The sequence below is a fragment of the Mustela lutreola genome, chromosome 13 (assembly GCF_030435805.1).
Source record: "Mustela lutreola isolate mMusLut2 chromosome 13, mMusLut2.pri, whole genome shotgun sequence".
Classification (NCBI taxonomy): Eukaryota; Metazoa; Chordata; class Mammalia; order Carnivora; family Mustelidae; genus Mustela; species Mustela lutreola.
In genome coordinates, this window is record NC_081302.1 from 80,546,643 (window position 1) to 80,570,651 (window position 24,009).

Genomic DNA, 24,009 nt, shown 5'->3' on the forward strand with positions numbered 1-24,009 from the left:
GGCGTCCCTACACACAACTTTTTAAGATGAAAGTTAACTATCATTCCTAATTTCTACCAAGATGATGCAAGGATCCTAAGATACTTTATTTCAATCCTCACTCATATATATAAATTGCTTCTCAATTTTATAAAACTTGAGTATTATTGTTTTATGCAGCCAGTGTTTATTTACATTTATTCATTTCTTTACATTTAAAAAAATCTTCATTTCTTTTGTAGCTTAGATCTTCCATCTCTGATCATTTTACTTATTCTGAAGTATAAATTTAAAATTTGCTTTAGTATGGATCATGGCACACTCCATCTTTTTGTTTGTTTGTTTGTTGGAAAAATGAATTTTCCTCCCTACTCTCATTTTCTGGAAGATATTTTTTCCTGGGAGAAGTATTTTATTTATTTATTATTTATATTCATTTTTTGAAAAAATTTTTTTTCCCAAGTAATCTCTGCACCCAGCATGGGGCTCAAACTTACAACCCTGAGATCAGGTGTCCTATGCCACACTGACTGAGCCAGCCAGGTGCCCCTGGGAAAAGTACTTGAGATTGTCAGTTGTTTCTTTCTGTATATGGAAGATACCATTGCAATCTTCCATGGCTTCTATCGCTGATAAGAAGTCTACTATAAGTTTAATTGTTGATCTGCTGGAGGTAATTTGTACTTCTATTCTAGATGGTTTTAAAATCCCCATTTTTGTCTTTGGTGTTGCCATAATGAATTCACCATAGTGAACCTGTAGTTCACTAGCCTGTGTCTAGAGTTGGATTTCTTTTTAATATACTTGGAATTCGTTGGTTGCTTTATTTTTGGATTGGTGTCTAGCATGCATTTTGAAAAAAAAAAAATGAGGCATTGTCTCTTCAAATATTATCTTTGCCCCAGTTGCTCTCCTTCTCTCTTATTCTTGTGAAACTATGATCAAGTTTGCTTTAGATCTTTTAATTCTATCCTTCATTTTTCTTAACCTCTTTTCATATAATCTTTTTGTCTCTCTGTATTCCTTTTCTTTGTGTATAATCTTCTTTTAGTAACTTCCAGTTTTCTAATTCTTTTTCTAATTTGTCTCATCTGTTAAACTCACCCAATGAGTTTTCCACTCCAATTTTTGTATTTCAGGTGTAGAACTTACATTTGGTTCTTCTTCATATTTTCTATATCATTCAAAAATCATTTTCCCATACACTGCAGATGTTTTAAGGGGCTTTAATTTTTTGAAATGAAACAGTTGCTTTATAAACAAAGCCTGATAATTATAAAATCTTTTATTGCCATCAGGTTGTAACTGCCAATGATCTCTTGAGAATTGTTTCCTTGTGTACTAGTTTTATTGATGTTGTTGTGATGAATTATTTTCCTTTGAAAACTAATTGTGAGAATTATTTGAAACCTATCGTAGAGAGACAGTCCAATCAAAAAGAATTTGCATTTGCTGTAATAAAATTCTTAGGCACTACTAATTGCAAACACTTTCAATTATATGCACAGCTTGACATTTGGGAGAAGTTTTTTGGGTAGTAAGAATATAGGTTGCAAATCCATCTATTAACTTTTTTGTGGTTGTGATATATCCAAGACAGGCAATTTCTCAATGTCAATGCAAATTTTCTGATGTATTCTATGGTTTGGGTTGGTTGTATTTTTATATGTCCCTGGCTTTATGTAGGAAGAGTACCTCATTAGACTCCCCATTCATTAGGCCCTAGATTTTAACTTCTGAATTTTATGTCCTGTAAGAAATATAAATGGCCCTTTTGCCACAATTTCACTATTCTGCTTACCTCTCTGGGTGTACAGTTTCTTATAGTGTATAGTGTATAACTTCTCTACTCAAAATGCTAACAAAACAGGAGGCTGGGTACTGAGACACTAGGAAACAAGCTCAAGGAATAATATAAGCCCATGATTTAACTCTTTGAAGAAATAATCTTGGTTTCCTCCTTGGCTTTTGAAGATTGGTTAACTATCATGAAGGACACAATAACTATCTGGACCAGGAAGTTCACACCATCATACTATCTCAGTGGAAACAAATGGTCATTGATGTTCTTCACTCCAGAAAGGCAGCAGAACAGGAGACAAAAGTTTGGGAAAAACTAGCCAAAATGTATAAGACCACAAGAGACGTCATCTTTGTATTTGGATTCAAAACCCATTTCAGTGGTGCCAAGACAACTGACTTTGGTATGACTTAGGATTACTTGGATAATGCAAAGAAAAATGAACCCAAAAATTGAGTTGCAAGACAGAGGATGTATGAGAAGAAAAAGACCTCACGAAAACAGTGAAAGTAATGCAAGAGCAGAATGAAGAAAGTCAGGGGGACTACAAAGCCAATGTTGGTGCTGGCAAAAAGTGAACTGGAGATTCAACAACAGAAGGAGAAACACTTGGCAGTGACTTTATCTGTGGTGATTGTGCAGATTTTTGATGAGAGAATTAATAAACCAGAAATTAAAGGAAAAATGAAAGTATCCTCATGATTCCTATAATGTACCAAACCACAGCAAGGACAAACACCCACCAGAACAAGAGATGTGAAACATCATCTCAAATAATCAAACTATTTACTAGTAAATGGGTACATTCCTATTGAAACTTGAAGGTATATGCTATAAAATAAATGAACTATGGATTAAAGTCATTTGGAGAATCCACAAGCACTTTCTCCAAGAAATGCTTCTCCAACCTAAGTAGAATTTTTCTGATTTAATTCTTTCTCATCTTTAAAGCTTTTCTGGTTCCTCTCAGTATTTGTCTGACTTGACTCTCAAAGTCTTTTCTTTGGAGTGTGCCATAGCAATTATGTTTCTCAAGGTCAGGTGATAGGTGGCAACTAGGAGAGCTCAGGTCCAGGTCCTGGCTTCACCATAATTCCAAAACTCCTTTGGTTAATGAAATGCAAGTCTGATGGATTATTATTTCTGGATCTTGACTCTGTAAACTGGATTAGCCCTTGCAGTCTCTGGACTGCTACAACAGACTAGAAGGCTAAGACTTGAGCCCTATGGGCTAAGTGCCTAAGGGCACTTTTGGTCACTTACTGCCCACTAAAGTGGGTTTATTCAAGAGTGATAATCTTCTGAAAGCTAAACATGGTGAAAAAGCTAAGTGTATGTAAACTATGTATCTGTATCCAAAACTAATATTTGTAGATGTGAAACTAATTTGTTCATTATTTTTTACAGAGAATAGAGAAAAAAGGTTTAAAATGTGTGTGTGTGTGTGTAAGTGAAGAAATGCCATTTCTCCCCTAAACTGTGCAAGGCTATAAATCATACTATTTGAGACAATTGTGCATGTATTTACTTCCTCTGAATTATATTTTCACAACACAGTTGCCAAGTATAGGTCTATTTCTACTGCAGAGAGTGGTGCCTGGAATTTGTCAGGGTTCCTCTGCTATTACTCTGTGGGTTGTGCGGTTGTCAGGATTACGTTCAGTGTGTATGCGTGGGAAAGGTGCTGGCGGTGGGTGGGAGGTAGGCAGAGGGAGAGGCAGCAGGAAATCTGAAGAGTAAGAGATTTACCTCAGAAGAATATTTTCAAAAAAAAAAAAAAGGAAGAAGAATATTTTCTTTTCTTTCTCAGAAAGAGTAAGTCTGATAAAGAAATATAGTGTATAAAACAACAAATATTTAGGAAAAAAAACCTCAAATTTTTATTTTTTAAAAGACCAATTTATAATATTAAATTTCATGCTGTTAATAATTCTTGAGTAAAACAATTTTATGTATAGCATGACTAATTTCTCATATCAAGATTTAGTAACAATAACAGAAATTTACAGCTGGAAGGAAACTTAGTACTCTCCTAGACCTTGCCTTCATTTTTAAGAAGAGAAAACAGAGCTAAAAGTTTGACTTGCCAGAGGTCATAGTCAGTGATAAAAAAGCTAGGATCCAGGTCTCATCATTTCCTCTCAGATGTCCTTAACACAAATAGTTTTGAAATATTAACTTTTCCAATTTGCAGAGCTTTTCATTTGAGCTCCACAACACATTTTCACATAAATCATATTTGTAGGAGATATTATAAGCATTGCACCACATCCCAACATGAACATATTTCAAATCTGTACCTCTCTACTTTTAATTCATTTTTTTACTAAGAACAGTTAAGAAAAGATGTTTGTATATAAGTATATATTAAGAATGCTGCCTTAGACTATTCTTACCAATTTCATTAACATGAAATATATCTGAATTACTACAATTTTAAAAATTTACAGCAACCATCAATCTCAAAGATAGACCTATTTTCTAAAAGTCATACCTTCTAAAATCAAGCAAATTATGAAAAAGGGGAAGTGAACATGAATCTTTTTGAAAATTACCCAGCACTCTAATTGAAAGTCCTTTACCCTTCTACCGTTTTTATTGTTTTTCATCTTTCCCCAAAACTACATATAAATAATATGAGAAAAGGTCTTCATCAATCCATACAAAGTTTTTAAGCAACAATGTAATACTACATCATTACAAGTCCTCTGGGTACAGAATCTTTTGGTGTGGACATGGAACTGACCGACGGAAGTTTCAGTCTTCGAAATGCTAGCTCAGAATAAAGACCAACATGTGGAGGATGATAAACTAGTCTGGATCCCCTTAATAAAAAGACCAATTTTCAATAAAAATATGGTGAATACATTTGTATGTTTAAAAATGCACAACTGTTTATGTTAAAAATAAAATAGCTTTGGGGGGAAACCTTAATAACGAATTAATCGAATTCATAGCACAGTTTTTATAAGAAAATATTTTCTAGGTTCCTTGTTTGGAGGCTGGGAAACTGTCTTCCTTTTGTCATGGATAATGGCCACTGGCAAAAAGGCAACATGGAGGCTCAAGGAATAAGCCCTCCTCTCCAGAGGAACACAGCATGAGCACAGTACAAAGACAGCATTAGTTATGTCTTCATAAGTCAGATGCTCAGAATCCATAATACCTAGACTCCTATTAATGTTGAATGGGACAATCTATAATAATGTGATCACAGTGATTACAGGTCCGAAAGGCATAAAATAACATTTTGTCCAACTCATAAAAATCTCACCGGATCATGAACATCTAACTAAGTCTCTAGTTTATGTCATATATGTTCCAAATCTCATCACCACTGAAATCTTAGGGTATAGGTATTTTCATCCTCATTTAGCAGATGAGAGAACTGAGAGACTAAGAGAAGACAAAACTCTGGATGATTGACACATCTCCAAAGGCAAGAGAAACAAAAGCAAAAATGAACTACTGGGACTTCATCAAGATAAAAAGCTTTTGCATGGCAAAGGATATAGTCAACAAAACTAAAAGGCAATCTATGGAATGGAAGAAGGTATTTGCAAATGACATATCAAATAAAGGGCTAGTATCCAAAATCTATAAAGAACCTACCAAACTCAAACCCAACAAACAAAAATTCCAGTCAAGAAATGGGCAGAAGACATGAATGTTTCTCCAAAGAAGACATACAAATGGCCAACAGACACATGAAAAAATGCTCATTTCTCACCAACGGGGAAATACAAATCAAGACCACCACAAGATACCACCTCACACCAGACAGAATAGCTAAAATAAACAACTTAGGAAACAACAAATGTTGGTGAGGATGCAGAGAAAAGGGAACCTTCTTACAGTGCTGGTGGGAATGCAAACTGGTAGAGCTACTCCGGAAAACAGTATAGAGGTTCCTCAAAAATTTATTTTTTTTTAAGATTTTATTTGTTTATTTGACAGAGAGAAATCACAAGTACACTGAGAGGCAGGCAGAGAGAGAGAGAGAGAAGGAAGCAGGCTCCCTGCTGAGCAGAGAGCCCGATGCGGGACCCTGAGATCATGACCTGAGCCGAAGGCAGCGGCTTAACCCACTGAGCCACCCAGGCACCCAGGTTCCTCAAAAATTTAAAAAGAGAGTTACCCTATGACCCAGAAATTGCACTACTAGGTATCTAACCAAAGGATACAAACATGGTGGTTTGAAGGAGCACCTGCACCCCAGTGTTTGTAGCAGCCATACCTACAATAGCCAAAATATGGAAAGAGCCCAGATGTCTATCAACAGATGAATGGATAAAGATTTGTTATGTGTGTGTGCATGTGTTATATGGAATATCACTCACCCATCAAAAAGAATGAAATCTTGCCTTTTGCAATGGATGGAACTACAGTGTATTATCCTAAGTGAAGTAAGTCAGAGAAAGACAAATACTATATGATTTCACTCATATGTGCAATCTAAGAAACAAAACAGATTAACATAAGGGAAGGGAAGGAAAAATAAAACAAAATGAAAATGGAGAAGGAGGCAGACCATAAGAAAGGCTGAACTCTAGAAAAGAAACTGAAGGTTGCTGGATGGGAGGTTGGTGGGGGGAAGGGGTAATTGGGTGATTGGCATTAAGGACATAACCTGATATAATGAGCACTGGGTGCTATATGCAACTGATGAGTCACTAAATCCTACTCCTAAAATTAGTAATACAGTATATGCTAACTGAACTGAATTTAAGAATTAAAAAAACGTCTGTGATTCCTTTGCTAAGATGTGCTGAGCTCTATCACAATTGTGTGACTTAAATGAGCTATAAATTAGTGTTCATTCTTTCCTATAGATAATTCTCATTGTTCTTTAGTGTAAATTAACCGAGCCTTATTAAGTGTGGCTAACTGTCAGGCTAAGGATACACGGACAAAACCAAACCCAGAGACCCTCAAAGAGCTCAAACCAGTGGAGAAGTTTAATATATAAACACCCTGTTACAGATGAAGGTGATTGCAATGAAAAGATCACACAGAAGTGGGGTGGTAGCATGGAAGAGTAAAGGATTAACTTCGTTTGAATTTTCTGGGGAAGATTCTTATAGAAGATGACTTCTGAGGGGCACCTGGATGGCACAGTCAGTTGAATACCCACCTCCTGTTTGCAGGTCAGCTCATGGTCTTGGGGTTGACGGATGGAGTCCTGTGTCAGACTCTGCACTAAGTGAAGAGTCTGCTTGAGTTTTTCTTTCCCTCTCCTTCTGCCCCTCTGCTCAGGCTCACTCACTCTGACTCAAATAAATAAATATTAAAAAAAAAAAAAAGCGATGACCTCTGAGATTATTTTTGAAAGATAAACATGAATTCACAAGATTGGGAAGGGCCAAAGAGCATTCCAAGCATTTGGTAGGTCCTGGAGACTTCTCCCTCCTGGCATGTAATTATAAGCTGTCCCGCACTGCTGGTGTATAAAGTAAGAGTGGGGCCTGTGGGACCTGAGGCTGAAGAGGCAAAGGCAGATTAAAGAACCTCACGTGTGCCTGTTACAGTTTGAATTCAGCAGAAAGCCAGTAAGGAATCATTGGTGGGTTTCAGTTCTCGGAGATAAAGTATGTATTATATTCAAGTTTGAAACTGATGATGTTGGTAACAGATGGATTAACCAAACACCCTAAAAGGGCCTCTAGAGATCATACATGATCTGGCTCCTTTGTATTTCTCCAGCTTGATTTTGAGTCATCCTCTTCTGTCCTCTATCTGGTAACACTAAACCACATTCGGTTCTCTTTTCTGGGCTTTTGTACAAGTGGTCCCTTTGCTTGGAAATTCTTTCTTTTCATTTTGAGGGTCTAACTCTTCAACTTATCTTTTAGAGCTTAACAGGAAGATAATTTCTGTTGGAAAGCTTGCACTAACCCTCAAAAATTGGAGCTACCCATCTACCATGTGGTACTTAGTCTGCTTGTACTTCCCTTCTCAAAGCACTTACTTCACTGTCACGTGACCAACTGCCTGTTGATTTTTCTCTCCAGATACTGTGAATTTTCTAAGGGCAAGCTTGATGGCCTGTGTATCTACAATACCTAGTGCAGCCCTGCAATGCAGACAGTGTTTGAAAATAAGCTCCTGAATGGGTGCTGAATATCAAGTGTGCAGCTAGCAGTAGATCAATTGGGTGACCAATGATAAAGGTCTGAACTGAAGAGGGTTAGGATCACTAAAACTTGGTGACTTGCCAGAGTTAAAGGGGAAAGAAAAAAAGGAAAAAGATTAAGTAGTGAAGGATAGTTACCAATTTTTAAGAAAATAGGTAGGACAACACAACCATGGTTGCCTATAAACTCTCTCTCTCTGACCTCTCTCCTATTGCTCCTACCTCAGTTTTCCCAAAATGCGAGACTTACTCTTGCTTCACAATGGGCGACTGCTGTTCCTTCATCCTGGAAAAATATTCCCCAAATGTCCCCATGGCTTACTCCCTCACCTCCTCAGATCTTTGCTCAAATGGTAACTGTATAGTGATGGCTTCCCTGAGCATCCCACTTAGAATCATAACCCTATCCACATCTTGGCTCTCCTTAGTCCTCTTTCCTCCTCTATTTTTCCCCACAGAATTTATATCAGACACACAACAGATTCATTTGCTTTGTCTTTTCCACTACAGATGTGTTCCCTGAGGGGTAAATAGTTGTTAATTTGTTTACTTCACTACTGTACCCTCAGGGCCTAGGACATAGTAGGCATTCAATATATGTTTAATTAGTGATTGAACAAGTGAATTAACAGTAGCATCAACATCGGTACAGAGTGGGGAAAAAGTATGCAGAAAATGATTATGTGCACTTTTAAATATGCTCAATTAGAAGAGGTCACTGAGAAGAAAGACAAAATTGGAAGAGTAGCAGGGGGACCCTGGGTTTGCTTTATCCCTCAAACAGAGGAGCTCAACATCAAATCATTTTGAACAACTAGGAAAATAGATTTGAGGATTAAGAAAATAATCTGCGTAACTGGAGGGAAAGTGGCAGATGTGAGGTTTGGAGCTATGAACTAGGGGAGAGAAAAGCTGTGGTGCTGGGAAAGGGAGGGAGCCATTTGTGTAGAGTGAAGCCAGGGAGAGAGGGAGAGGGCAGGAGAAAGAACAGCATATAGGGTTCCTGCAATATGCTGGGGTGAGGGGATCCCCTGAATGGCACTGAGAGAAATCACTCCCCCTCCTGGAGTACATGTGGAAGAGGGATTTTGCTTTTCTGTGGACAAAAGGCCCCCTAGGAGCCACTGAGTGGCTGTTTAGCAGCAGGGGACAGAAGCATGTGTAGAGGGCAGATATGCTGGTCACATCTTTCCACTGTGGGGCCCAACAGACTCCACTCTGTGTGACTGCCTTTATGGGACAGAATGGTGCTGGGCAAGCTGCAAGCCTCTCCTCCTAGGGAGAGAAGCAGGCCCACACCTTGCTGGGTCCTTTAAGATTTGGAGTTTTCAATACCAGCCATGGGACAAAGATAAAACACATAACTGTGGCATAGCGTGTGCAGATGGCCAGGCACAGGGAAGTTGAGGTGCAGTGATATGATGAAAGCCTGGAACACAGGAGAAGAAGTTGTTCACTTTTTTATCAGGGCCTCCTAAACAGTAGCAGCTGTGAGTTTTCCCCCAGGTTGAGATGGTGGGGTGATAGGATCTTCCACACATTCCCTTCCCCCCACCACCATGGTTGGACTTAAGAGAGAATCAGAACCTCCAGGGGAGGCTGGAGTCCCTTACACCAAACCCTGCCCTTGTGCACCCAACAGGGGCAAGTTTCCTAAGGCAGGTCTGACTGTGAACCAGCACAGGGGGCCTCTCCCTCAGAACAACATACGCTGCCCCACATGTACCAGGTCTACTAATCACAGAGTGCTCTAAAGCATCAGCTTCAGTCCTGGTGGAAATAGGACCAGGTTTTCTTTTCTTAAGAATTATTTTATTTCTTTATTCTTTATTTTCTTCTTCCTTTGGCATTAGGCTTATAGTTTTGTGTTTATTTGTTGGTTTGTTTCTTTTTTTCCTTTGTAGGATCAGCCTTTTTTTGTTGTTGTTGATTCCCCCCCTTTTCCTTCCTTCTTTCTCATTATTTGGAATCAGGGTTATAGTTGTTTGTCTGTCTGTTTTTTCTTCCTTTTCCTTTTCTCTTTTCTTAGATCAGCCCCCTTTTTTTTTTTAATTTTTTTTTAAATTAGGCTTATCTCAACAAACAAATCAAAGCACACCTAGTGAAAGGTTCAACCACCTCCCACTGCAAGCAAGGAGGAAGTCTGAGCAAACTGACCTATGGAAAAGGGCAGCCAAAACACTACATCAGAGTGCACACAGCATACAACAGAAACACTTCCTGAAGTGCAAGACCCTGGACAGTGTGTGACCCCTTCTTAATATAGTATTCCTCTCAGGAGCAGGAAACCTAACATTCTTTCATGACATGCAAAAGACAGAAACCTAGACATAATGACAAGACAGAGGGATTCTCCCTAAAAGAAATAGCAGAAGAAATCACAGCCAGGGATTTCTCAAAACAGATGTAATCAATATATCTGAACAAGAATTTAGAATGACAGTCATAAGAATACTACCTGGGCTTCAAAGCAGCATAGAAGAGACCAGAGAAATCCTCACTGCAGAGATAAAACTAGTCATGCTGAAATAAAAATGCTATAGCTGAGATGCAGAACCAACTGGATGTAGTCACAATGAGGATGGAAGAGGCAGAGAACCAAATAGGTGATAGTGAAAATTATGGAAAATAACGAAGCTGAAAAGAAGAGGGAAAGAAAACATCATGAATACAAACTTAGGGAATTTAGTGATTCAACAATGTGCAATATTATCTGTATCCCAGGAGTCTCAGAAGAATAAAAGTGTGAAAATGGGGCAGAAAGTTTATTTGAACAAATTATAGCTGACAATTTCCCTAATCGGGGGAAGGAAACAGGCATTTATGTCCAAGAGTCACAGAGAACTCCCCTCAAAACCCAAACAGAACAGGTCAACACCAAGATATATTAGAGTGAAACTCACAAAACAAAAAAGATAAAGTGAGAATTCTGAAAGTAGCCAGGGGCAAAAGGTCCTTAACCTACAAGGGTGGACACATAAGGTTAGCTGCAGACCTGTCCCCAAAAATGTAGCAGGCCAGAAATAAGCAGCATGATATATTCAACACGCTGACTGGGAAAAATAACACAGCCAAGCAGCAAAGCTGTCATTAAGAATGGAGGGAAAGATAAAGAGTTTCCAAGATAAGCAAAAACTAAAGGAGTTCATGAACACTAAACCAGCTCTGCAAGTAATACTAAAAGGGATTCTTAGAGCAGGAAATAGATACCAAAAGTGACAGGAACTTTTTAAACCATTTTTAAAAGGAACACAGACAATCTACAGGAACAGCGATTTTACAAGTAATACAATGGCACTAAATTCCTATCTATCAATAATTACTCTGAATGTAAATAGGCTCAATGCTCTAATCAAAATACACACGGCTTCAGAATGGATTAAAAAAGAAAAAAAAAAAACCCACCAAGATGCTGCTTACAAGAGACTCATTTTAGACCAACTGACACCTCCAGACTGAAAGTGAGGGGTGGAGGACCAGGCTAATGGACACCGTGCTAATGAATCATGCTAGTGGACATCATAACAAAGCTGGAATAGCCATACTTACATCAGAAAAACTATATTTTAAACCAAAGACTGTAGTAAGAGATGAAGAAGAGTACTGTATTATAATAAAGGGGTCTATCCAACAAGCTCTAACAGTTACAAATATTTATACCTCCAACTTGGGAGCAGCCAAATATATAAATCAATTAGTAACAATCTTAAAGGAACTCATTGATAATAATATGATAGTAGGAGGGGCCTTTGACACCTCACTCACTCCAATGGACAGATCATCTTAAGGAGATCAACAAGGAAATAATGACTGAATGGCACACAGGACCAGATGGACTTAAGGGACATATTCAGAGCATTCCATCCTGAAGCAGCAGAATATATATTCTTTTTGAGTGCACATGGAACATTCTCCAGAAGAGATCAAATACTGGATCACAAATCAGGCCTCAACAAGCACAGGAAGACTGAGATCATACCATACATATTTTCAGACCACAGTGCTAGGAAACTTGAAGTCAACCACAAGAAAAAATTTAGAAGGACCACAAATGCATGGAGGTAAAAGAACATCCTACTAAAGAATGAATGGGTTAAGCAGGAAATTAAAGAAATTAAAAAAAAATTGGAAGCAAAAGAAAATGAAAACACAACAGTCCAAAACTGCAGCAAATGCAGTTATAAGGAATTTTATCGCAATATAAGCCTTTCTCAAGAAGAAAAGTCTCAAATACACAACCTTAACTTACACCTAAAGAAGCAGGAAAAAGAACATCAAATTAAGCCCAGAATCAGCAGAAGAAGGGATATAACTATGATTAGAGCAGAAATAAATGATATACAAGTAAAAAAAAAAATTAGGACACATCAATGAAAGTAGGACCTGGTTCTTTGAAAGAATTAACACAATTGTTAAATCCCTAGGCCAGACTTACCAAAAAGAAAAGAGAAAGGACACTAATAAATAAAATCACAAATGAAACAGGAGAGCCCATAACCAGCAATGAAGAAATTCAAATAATTACAGGAGAATCTTATAAGCAATTATATGCCAAAATATATAAACTACCAAATATATGGAAATATATAAACTACCAAAACTGAAATAGGAAGGAATAGAAAATCTGAACAGACCCATAACCAGCAAAGAAATTAAATCAATCATCAAAAATAACCCAAAACACAAGGTCCAGGGCTGGATGACTTCCCAGTGGAATTCTACCAAACATTTAAAGAAGAATTAATACCTATTCCTCTGAAGCTGTTTAAAAAAGTAGAAAAGGAAGGAAAACTTCCAAACTCATTCTATGAGGCCAGCATCACCTTGATTGCAAAACCAGACAAACACCTCATTAAAAAGAATTACAGACCAATATGGCCAATGATCATGTGCAAAAATTCTCAACATGATTCTAGCCAATCAATTTCAACAGTAAATTAAAAGGATTATTCACCAAGATCAAGTGCAATTTATTCCTGGGCTACAGGGGTGGTTCAATTTCCGCAGGTCAATCAACACGATACACCACATTAATAAAAGGATAAGAATCATATGATCCTCTCAACAGACGCAGAAAAGCATTTGAAAAAAGTACAGCATCGTCCTCGAAAAAAACCCTCAAGAATGTAGGGATAGAAGAACATACCTCAACATCATAAAGGCTGTATACAAAAGACTAAGAGCTAATATGATCTTCAATGGGGAAAACTGAGAGCTTTACCCCTAAGGTCAGGAACATGATAGGGATGTCCACTCTTACTGTTATTGTTCAACACAGTCCTGAAAATCCTAGCCTCAGCAATCAGACAACAAGAAGAAATAAAAAACATCCAAATTAACACAGAAGAAGTCAAACTTTCACTCTTCTCAGACAACATGATACTTTATGTAGAAAACCTTTATGTAGAAAGATTCCACCAACAAATTGCTAGAACTGATATGTGAATTCAGCAAAGTCACAGGATACAAAATGGACATTCAGAAATCTGCTGCATTTCTATACACCAATTATAATAAAAGAGCAGAAAGAGAGATCAAGGAATCAATCCCATTTACAATTACATCAAAGACAATAAGATACCTAGAAATAAACCTAACCAGAGAAATAAAAGTTCTGTACCGTGAAAGCTAGAGAACACATATAAAAGAAACTGAAGAAGGCACAAAGGAATGGAAAAACATTCCATGTCATGGATTGCAAGAAAAAAAATACTATTGTTAAATGGTCTATTCCACCCAAAGCAATCTACATATTCAATGCAATCCCTATCAAAAATAACACCAGCATTTTTCACAGAGCTAGAACGAACAACTATAAAATTTGTATGGAACCAGACAAAACTCTAAATAACTAAAGTGATGTAGAAAAAAAAAAAAAAAAAAAAGAAACGCTGGAGGCATCACAATTCCGGACTTTAAGCTTTATTACGAATCTGCAGTCATTAAGACAGTATGGTATTGGCACAGAACAGACATATAGATCAAAGGAACAGAAAAGAGAAACCAGAAATGGACCCACAAGTGTAAGGTCAACTAATCTTCAACAAAGCAGGAAAAAATATCCAATGGGAAAAAGACACTGTCTTTAAAAAATGGTGTTGGAAAAAACTGGACAGTGACAGGCAGAAGAATGGCACCAGACTACTTTCTTACACCACACACAAAAATAAATTAAAAGTGGATGAAAGACCTAACTGTGACACAGGAAACCATCAATATTCTAGAGAAGAACACAGGCAGCAACCTCTTTGACCTCGGCCATAGAAATTTCTTACTAGACATATCACCGGAGGCAAGGGAAACAAAAACAAAGATGGACTATCAGGACCTCATCAAGACAAAAAGCTTTTGCACACTGAAGGAAACAATCAACAAAACCAAAAGGCAACCGATGGAATGGGAGAAGGTTTTTGCAAATGACATATCAGATAATGGGCTAGTATCCAAAATCTATAAAGAACTTATCAAACTCAACACCCCAAAAAACAAATAATCCAGTTAAGAAATGGGCAGAAGACTTGAATAGAACCTTGTCCAAAAAAGACTTTCAGATGGCTAACAGACACATGAAAAGAGGCTCAACATCTTGCATCATCAGGGAAATACAAATCAAAACCAAAATGAGATACTACTTCACACCTGTCAGAATGGTTAAAATTACCAACTCAGAAACAACAGGTGTTTGTGAGGGTGCAGAGAAAGGGGAACCTTCTTGTACTGTTAGTTAAAAGGCAAATTGGTGATCCACTCTGGAAAACAGTATGGATTTTCCTCAGAAAGTTAAAATGCGAGCTACCCTATGACCCAGCAATTGTATTATTAGTTATTTATCCAAAGGATACAAAAATTCTGATTTGAAGGGGCACATGCACCCCACGTTTATAGCAGTACTATCAATAATAGCCAAATTATGGAAAGAGCCCAGATGTCCATTAACAGATGAATGGATAAAGAAGATGTGGTATATGTACAATGGAATACTACTTGGTATCAGAATGAATGAAATCTTGCCACTTGCAATGATAATGGATGGGACTAGAGGGCATTATGTGAAATAAGTCAGTCAGAGAAGGACCAATACTCTGTGATTTCACTCATATGTGCAATTTCAGAAAAACAGATAAACAAAGAGGAAGGGAAGGAAAAATAAAATAAGATAAAAAACAGAGAGGGAGGCAAACCACAAGAGACTCTTTAATGTAGACAAGAAGCTGACAGTTGCTGAAGGGGAGGTGGGTGGGAAAATGGGCTCGATGGGTGATGGACATTATGGAGGACACTGGTTTGAATGTGAACTCGGTGTTGTATGCAGCTGATGAATAACTGGATTCTGTTCTTGAAAGCAGAGCCACACTCTATGTTACCTAACTTGAAATTTAAAAGAAGAAAGAAAGGGGGGAAGGGAGGGGCGGACGGACGACGGGAGGAGGAAGGAAGGATGGAGGAAAGAAAGAAGCAAAGGAACAAAGGATATAAAGTAGTGCCCAGAAAAACAAGTAAATGGTTCAGAAACTTGCAAATGTGTTTAACTAATTCCAAAGACATGCCCATCACAGTTACAGGTACCATTTTTCAACCATTAGTAGATTAGTAGAGATTAAAGATTTGGAAAAGACCCACCTAATTAATGTTTTTGGGTTAAAGTCACAATACAAATGCATACCCACATACCATATAAATACTTAAGGCTATAAATGAAGCAAACTCGAAAAGAAAATGCATTCCTTTCTCTCACTTTAAAAAAGAAAGAGGTCTCTGAGCAATACAACTGGTGCTCCGGGAAAAGGTTTCAGCTAGTATAAGAAGCATTATCATACTCACAAACAATGTGCACGGGAAAAAGAAAAATTTAAAAAGCTATAGAAATTGGGAAACAACAATATTTAAGGTTTGGGCAAAGGAAGAAGAATAAGCAAAAGGGGAGCCTGGGTGACTCAGTGGGTTAAAGCCTCTGCCTTCGGCTCAGGTCATGATCCCAGTGGGTTAAAGCCTCTGCCTTCGGCTCAGGTCATGATCCCAGGGTCCTGGGATGGAGCCCCGCATTGGGCTCTCTGCTCAGCGGAGAGCCTGATTTCCTTCCTCTCTCCCTGCCTGCCTCTCTGCCTAGTTGTGATCTCTGTCTGTCAAATAAATAAATAAATAAATAACCTGGGGGGAAAAAAAAGGCTAAGAACAATGCCAGAAAAGGAGAAAGGAGAGAATTTGAAGAGGTTCAGTAGTATCCAGTGTAAGACAAACTATAATAAAGGAAGAGAAAGACCCAGAGTATTTCATAATTAGGTTACTACTGACTTTAGTCAATGCAGTTTTAGAGGATCACAAAGTAACAATGACGAATAACCACCACTTATGGAACAATCACTTATAGGTATATTCAAGGGGGTGATTCAAATGTACTATCGCTAATCTTCCCAACCACATTACCAAGTACCTCTCCTATTATCCAAATTTTATAGAAGAAAACTTAGGCTAAGTAAGATGAAGTGTCTCATATGTTACAGATGAACAAAAAGTGGAGGAGCTAAGGTTTGAGTCCTAGTAAAAATATACCTTATAAAATGTTTTGTTCATATGACACTCTTGATGTAAATTCCACATGCATAAATTTTTGAGGTACAAAAATCTTGCCACTTTAAATACCAACAGTCACATATTTTAAAGATCTTTAAAAGAATTGTTAAAAAACCTTATACTTGATCATTTATGAATGCCATTATGAATGTCAATTGCTGTATTTATGCCTTTGGGAACAGTTGAGACGTTTAGATTTTTTTGCTTTTATGATGAAAGGCACTACGGTTTTTTTTTTTTTTTTTTGAGAATCTGTGTCTTCATTTTATGATTTTTTTTTTTTTGCCTATGGGCTAGAATCATGCTAAGTGCTATACATATATCTTCTAAGGTAATCCTCACCATAACCTTATGATTTAAGTTCTAGTATAAGAAAAAAGAGGAGAGAGTAAATAACTTATCCAATGTCACATATTCAGTCCTAGCAGAGGTTTTAGGTCTCTGAGCCTCCAACTCCAAAGCTCTTAATCTTAATTCTGACTCAGCTGTTTTCCAGGGTGATATGCCAATGAGGTCCTTAGTCACTTTGCAGATAGACCAGATTTCCGGATAAGTATTGCCCTAAATGAACTCTGAGATATTCAACTTCCAAAAATTTGCTGTTAATTGGGGAAAAAAAAAGTTAACCTTTTAGATATTTGGACAAATGCTAACAATTTAAGAAAAAAAAAAAGGAAGCATCAGTATTTGTGAGTACTCTGTCATAATAGTTTAATAATTGCATTAATTTCCTATTTGTTACCAAATTACCATAAATTCATACTTTAAAACAATGCTTTTTATTACCTTGTTGTTGTATAGGGTCAAGTAACCTTGTATAGGTCTCACTGAGTTAAGGCTGGGGACAGCTGCATTCCTTTCTATGGGCTCTTTGGGGGAACCTTCCTTTTCCAGATTCTTGAGATGGCACATCTTCCTTGGCTTATGCTTCCTTTCCTCCATTTTTAAAGCCACAAGAGCAAAATGAGTCTTTATCACATGAAATATATTTCACCTTCTTTCCTGCACTCCTCTTGCTCTTTTAAGAACCCCTGTAATTGGGCGCCTGGTGGCTCAGTGGTTTAAAGCCTCTGCCTTTGGCTCAGGTCATGATCTCAGGGTCCTGGGATCGAGGCCCGCATCGGGCTTTCTTCTCAGTAGGGAGCCTGCTTCCCTCTCTCTCGATCTGCCTCTCTGCCTACTTGTGATTTCTGTGTGTCAAATAAATAAATAAAATCTTAAAGAACCCCTGTAATTACACTGGGCCCACCTGTATAATCTAGAATACTCTCCCTCTTAAGGTTAGCTGATTAGCAACTTTGACCCTATCTGTAACCTTAATTCGCCTTAGGCTGTGTAAGGTAACATACTCACAGGTTCTGCAGATCAGAACATAGGCACCTTTGGGGAACTCGTATTCTGAATACCACAGTAAATAAGAAAATTCTCACCTATAGCATAGTATGTTCCTACTATTGGAGAACAGGATGGAGAACATGTGTTCTCCATTTCTTTTTATTTTTTTTTTAACCAATAGAAGGAGAGGGAAAAAGATACTAGGCTGATTGGGAAATACGAATTTGGATTATACTGTTTGCAGAAATATTTAGGCTGAATTTTCAAAATTTATCTTGCAGATCTTAAAAGTAGTCTTCAGCTATCCTCAGTCTAGGCAATAAAACAGGGGCATATGCTATGGTCCGGAAAGGTGCTTACTTTCTATAAAAGTTAAAGGATCTGTTCGTTAGTCTTCATTCATCCCTTCACCCCTTGCCCTTGCAAGTTACACTTTCACCCTTCCTAGCAATGTCCATGGACTCTAATTTACATATATGACCAAAATTCAAGCTATCTGAATGTAACCCATCTTTGATATTAGTGATTCCTCATACATGTTAGTGAAGCCTGCGGGTTTTCAGAGCTTTTTCTATACTTTAGAAAAACTAATTATTCCAACTAATTTTTCCAGCCCTAGAATCACATGAAGGAAACATTTTTTAAGCCACGAGTGGAAAAAGTTTTATTAACATTTTCTTATCAAAGCTCACCTTCCTCGGGGAGCCTGTGTGGCTCAGTGGGTTAAAGCCTCTGCCTTCAGCTCAGGTCATGATCTCAGGGTCCTGGGATCGAGCCCCGCATTGGGCTCTCTGCTCAGCGGGGAGCCTACTTCCCCCTCTCTCTTTGCTTGCCTCTCTGCCTATTGGTGATTTCTTTCTGTCAAATAAATAAATAAATTTTTTTTTTTTTAAAAAAAGCTCACCTTCCTCTCTTTCCCTAATATGTCCTCCAAATTCTCAGAAAGTAACCTAATATTATTCCCACTTCCATTGTAATAAGTTGAACAGGGAAGACTTGCTAACCATAAATATTTAAAATAATAATTCAAAAATTGCTAAATAATTATTAAATAATAATTATATACTAACCTTTATTTTTTTAAACTTTATGTTTCTAGTACTCTTTTTTTTTTTAAGATTTTATTTATTTATTTGACAGACATCACAAGTAGGCAGAGAGGCAGGCAGAGAAGAGAAGAAGTGAAGCAGGCTCCCCGCTGAGCAGAGAGCCAGATGCCCAGCTTGATCCCAGGACCCTGGGATCATGACCTGAGCCAAAGGCAGAGGCTTTAACCCACTGAGCCACCCAGGTGCCCCTAAACTAACCTTTATTACAATGCAACAAAAAAGAAACTGCAGAGGAATAAATTTAAAACAATAAGTTGTATCAATATAAAGAAAACACTGAAACTCTACTAAGAAAATAGAACATAAATGGAATAACATACCTTGCTGTTAGAATGAATATTGGAAGGATAACAACTCTCTTAAAATGAATACATTTTTACTTCACGGAAGTAGAGTTGTCCCAGACCAGCAGCATCAACATCACCCTTTGAATTTTAGGATACACAAATTCCAAGCCTCAACTCAGACTCAGTGAATTAGAAACTCTGAAGGTGAGGCCCCACAAACTATGTTTTAGCAAGCTTTCCACAAGATTCTGACTGATAGGTGCAAAAATCTGAGATTCCTGTTTTAATGTCATTTTTTAAAAAGATTTATTTATTTATTTATTTGACAGAGATCACAATTAGGCAGAGAAGAAGGCAGAGAGAGACGAAGGGAAGCAGGCTCCCCGCTGAGCAGAGAGCCAGATGCTCAGCTTGATCCCAGGACCCTGGGATCATGACCTGAGCCAAAGGCAGAGACTTTAAACCACTGAGCCACCCAGGCACCCGTTTTAATGTAATTTTAACAAAAGTAACAACGTAAATTTTTCCTCAACAGAGAAATAGAAATAGACAAGCTGATTCTAAAGGTCATATGGAAAAATACCCATTAAAATGTTGGCAAAGAAATCAATGGAAAAGAATAGAGAGTCCATAAATATTCTCTCTACATAAAGGAATTTAGTACCTAAGAAGAGTGGCGTTTTATTTATTTTTTTTAAAGATTTTATTTATTTGTTTGACAGACAGAGACCACAAGTAAGCAGAGAGGCAGGCAGAGAGAGAGGAGGAAGCAGGCTCCCTGCTGAGCAGAGAACCCGATGTGGGGCTCGATCCCAGGATGCTGGGATCATGACCCGAGCCGAAGGCAGAGGCTTTAACCCACTGAGCCACCCAGGTGCACCAAGAATGGCGTTTTAAATCAGAGAGGAATGATGCAGAGACAACTGGTTAGCCCTCACAAACAATAAGCCACCCAAATAAATAACGAAATGGAACAATAAGTTCCTGGAAGAAATAAGAGATGAATTTTTATGAACTGAGAAGAAACAAATGCCCTTCTAAGCAAGACATACAGGTAGGAAGAAGACTGGGAAATCTGACCGACTGCTTAAAAAAAAAATTAACAAAGAAAAAAGTACTGTAAACCACACCGTGTGACCAATAATCAGCTAGAGAAAAGAATATTTGTAATATGTAAAACAGACCAAAAGTCCAACGACTCTAACTCACAAAGAGCATTACAAATTAAAACTCAATAAAAAAATGAGAGAAGGATATGAAAAGAGGTGCTGTGTGTGAAGCGAAGAAGACTCACAAACATATGAATATATGAAATATATGAGAAGGTATTATAAGAGAAGAGAAGTAAAACAATAAGGAGAAATTTTCATCTTTGAAATTGGCAAAACATACTTGATAATCCAATGTGGCAATGAGGAGAAACAGCATTCTCCTTTACCACAAACAGAAGCATAAACTGATGAAACATCATTGGAGGCAATTTTCCAACATCCATCAATATCTGAAAACAAACACACCTTACATTTCCTAGTTAGGAACTTATCGTTCAGTAATAGCACACATGGTCAAAGAGATGTAAATGCCATGGTGTTCATCCCATCATTGTTTGAAATAACAAAATAGTAGACCAAACCAAGTGTCTGTTACTAGAAAATGTGTAAATAATGCCCTATTCATCTTACAATACCAAACAACCACAACAACAAACTGAAATAGCTCTATGTAGCAATATCTAAGGTAAATTACCAAGTTAAAAAAAATGGTGAATAATAGAGAGTACAGTATATTTCTATATGTATAAAAGGAAATACAGATCTTTTGTCTCTCTATATACATGCTTCTCTAGGCATGTATTTATGAAAGACACACAGTAGCTGTTAACACTAGTTGATATTCTGGGAGTACCTGGGTGGCTCAGTCGTTAAGCATCTGCCTTCGGCTTAGGTCATGATACCGGGGCCTGGGATCAAACTCTGCAATGGGCTCCCTGCTCAGCAGAAAGCCTGCTTCTCTGCTTCTCTCTCTCTCTCTCGTTCCCCCTGCTTGTGTTAACTCTCTTGCTGTCTCTCTCTAATAAATAAATACACAATCTTTAAAAAAATATTCTGTTTGGGATCCAGGGTCGAGGTGTTTAGGGTAGAAACCTTATTTACAACACTTTTTTGTTCTATTTCTACTATTTGAATTGCTTTTTATTTTTTTAAATTTCACTATAGTGGATACACATTACATTAGTTTCAGGTGAAAATAGTATAGTAATTCAACAACTGTATACATTATGCTTTCCATACCACAAGTATAGCTGCTATCTGTCCCCATACATTGCTATTACAATATCATTGATTATATTCCCTACACTGTACCTTTTATTCCCATGACTTACTCACTCCATAACCGGAAGCCTGTATTTCTCTCGCTCCTTCGCGGTTTGGTCATCCCGCCCCACCCCCAGCCCTTCCCTTCTGGCCACCATCAGTTTGTTTTCTGTATTTATAGGTCTGATTCTGCTTTTTGTTTGTTTATTCATTTTGTTGTTTAAATTCTACATATAAGTGGAATCATATGGTATTTGTCTTTTAAAAAGTAGAGCTTAATGTTTGGAATGGTGGAGTAAAAGCAATAGCAACAATGGCAAAACTGTCAAAATCATCTTTTTCCAAACTCTGCAAATTGACTTCAGTTAGTTATCTCATTTTTCTCTTAATCCCATTCCCCTATCAGGTTCTGGAGTAGCAATGAAAACAAAGAGCCTCACCACTCTGGTAGCTGGCTAAACTCGCAGCCTATCAATACATATAGGATTAGGGTAGGTTTAGAATTCCCTGAAATGTCCATACCTAAAGAACTGTCAATATTTGCCTATCTAGCATCTCACCAAACGATTCCATTTTCAAGGCATTTTATTTCATGACTCAAGAGCTGCCTCTGTGCAAACAGTGTTACTTTGGAGCGCTTACGAAAGAAAATCAGTGGCAATTAGTTAGCACTGAAGCTGTTGGAGGGAACTTTAACGCTTGGGGCTGATGAGAGGCTGATCAAACAAACACAAATTAAAGGGAAAATTGAAGAATTAAGATGTCCACATGGAACCCTGAAAAACTTCAACATATTCCTGGGATTCTAGAGGCTCATGTACATGCAAAGAGCTTAGTGCATGACCATGAAAGACTTGAGAAGGCTCTGAGCTCTCATTTCTGGCTGACTTTGAGACTCTGTGCAAGCAGAAAGTGAAGGCTAAGGCCAAGGCAGGGTTGTGAACTGCCCGGTGGAGCACTGAGGGAACGCCCCGACAAATATACCAAGCCCCTCAGCAAAGGTTGAGAGACTTCTTCGTTCAACCTCCCATCAATCACTGGCTGACTGCTAAGGCACCAGAACAGAGACTTCAGTGCCCACACAACAAAGAACGGACTTTACCGAACAATCACTTAAAACACAGAGAGCAGCTTTCCGCGTCTCCCGCGGCGAGCGGCCGGTCGCAGCGGCGTGGTCGCGGCTTCCCGGCCCACAGCTTCTTCGCCGGCCCCGCCGCCGCCGCGCTCGCTCCTGCCTCTGGGCCGTGGGAAGGTGGTGGCCGGAACCGCGCCGGCGCCGCCGGCGTCTGCGGGGCTCTCTGCAGCGGGTACTGCATCTGCTTCGGCCGCAAGAGGCCGAGTGACCCCAACTTCGAGAACAGGCTTCGAGAACGAAGAAAGAAACAAAAGCTTGCCAAGGAGAGAGCCGGACTTTGCAAGTTACCTGACCTTAAAGATGCCCAAGCTGTTCAGAGATTCTTCCTTGAAGAAATACAACTTGGGGAAGAGTTGCTAGCCCAAGGCGAATATGAGAAAGGTGTAGACCATCTGACAAATGCAGTTGCTGTGTGTGGACAGCCACAGCAGTTGCTGCAAGTGTTACAGCAGACTCTCCCACCACCAGTGTTCCAGATGCTTCTGACCAAGCTTCCAACAATTAGTCAGAGAATTGTAAGTGCTCAGAGCTTGGCTGAAGATGATGTGGAATGAGAACATGTCAACATAATCTCAATTAAAAATATTTTTAAAATCTGAAGTTGGAAGCTGAGCAGCTCTGGGGGGAAAAGGGCAAATAGGCTTGTTACGGACTGTCCTACACTGAAATCTACCAAAGTTAATTTTTACTTTGTGTAGATCCATTCGCCTGTTTTATTTATTTTTCCCAGTGAAAAGTGTATTTTGATACACTATGCGGTCCATTTTATAAATATACTGATTTACCAAAATATCATGGATTTTATTCCTAAAACGTGCAATTAAAGTGTACATATAACATCACATTACTTAGGTTAAAAATACTCAGTGCTTAGTTTTGAAAGATAGGCCGAAAAAGTATAGGAGAAAGCTGAAGAATGCACGTTCTTTTTAAGCTCGTACATTTGCTCTACATTAAAGAATTGGATGGAGTCTATCAAAACTGAGCATTAAAATCTTTGAGAGATTATTTTTTTCCTTTTAATCTCTTAAATAGGATGTGAGAAGTGCTGCTGTGCTGTATTAATTCACCTCCTCCCCGTGTATTTGTCATTTTAATCGGTGGGCTTAATGTGTTCTGGATATTTATCGTATTTTAGATGTATGTAGTAAATAGCACCGGGAATTAAATCTATGTACATCCTTTTTCTAGCCATGTGAGCCTCACTAATTACTGTCTACCCTCTTTCCTCACTTAAAAAATGAGGGAATTGGTCTGCTAATTCAGAGAAGTGTCCCTTTCAGCTTTTAATTCATTTGTTTCCGTTAAGCACCACCATCTCCTGAGGGATGTATTTGTTTGGAC

The 24,009-nt window shown here is 38.2% G+C and overlaps 1 protein-coding gene across 1 annotated transcript; it reads left to right on the forward strand.

The window, feature by feature from the left end:
* The first annotated feature begins 2,335 nt into the window (after nt 1-2,335).
* LOC131813646 (mitochondrial import receptor subunit TOM20 homolog) lies at nt 2,336-23,673 on the forward strand. The gene is made up of 2 exons (XM_059144005.1): nt 2,336-2,470; nt 22,527-23,673. The coding sequence occupies exons 1-2, from the start codon at nt 2,336-2,338 to the stop codon at nt 23,217-23,219; spliced, it is 828 nt and encodes a 275-aa protein (XP_058999988.1). The 3' UTR covers nt 23,220-23,673.
* The last annotated feature ends 336 nt before the right edge of the window (nt 23,674-24,009 follow it).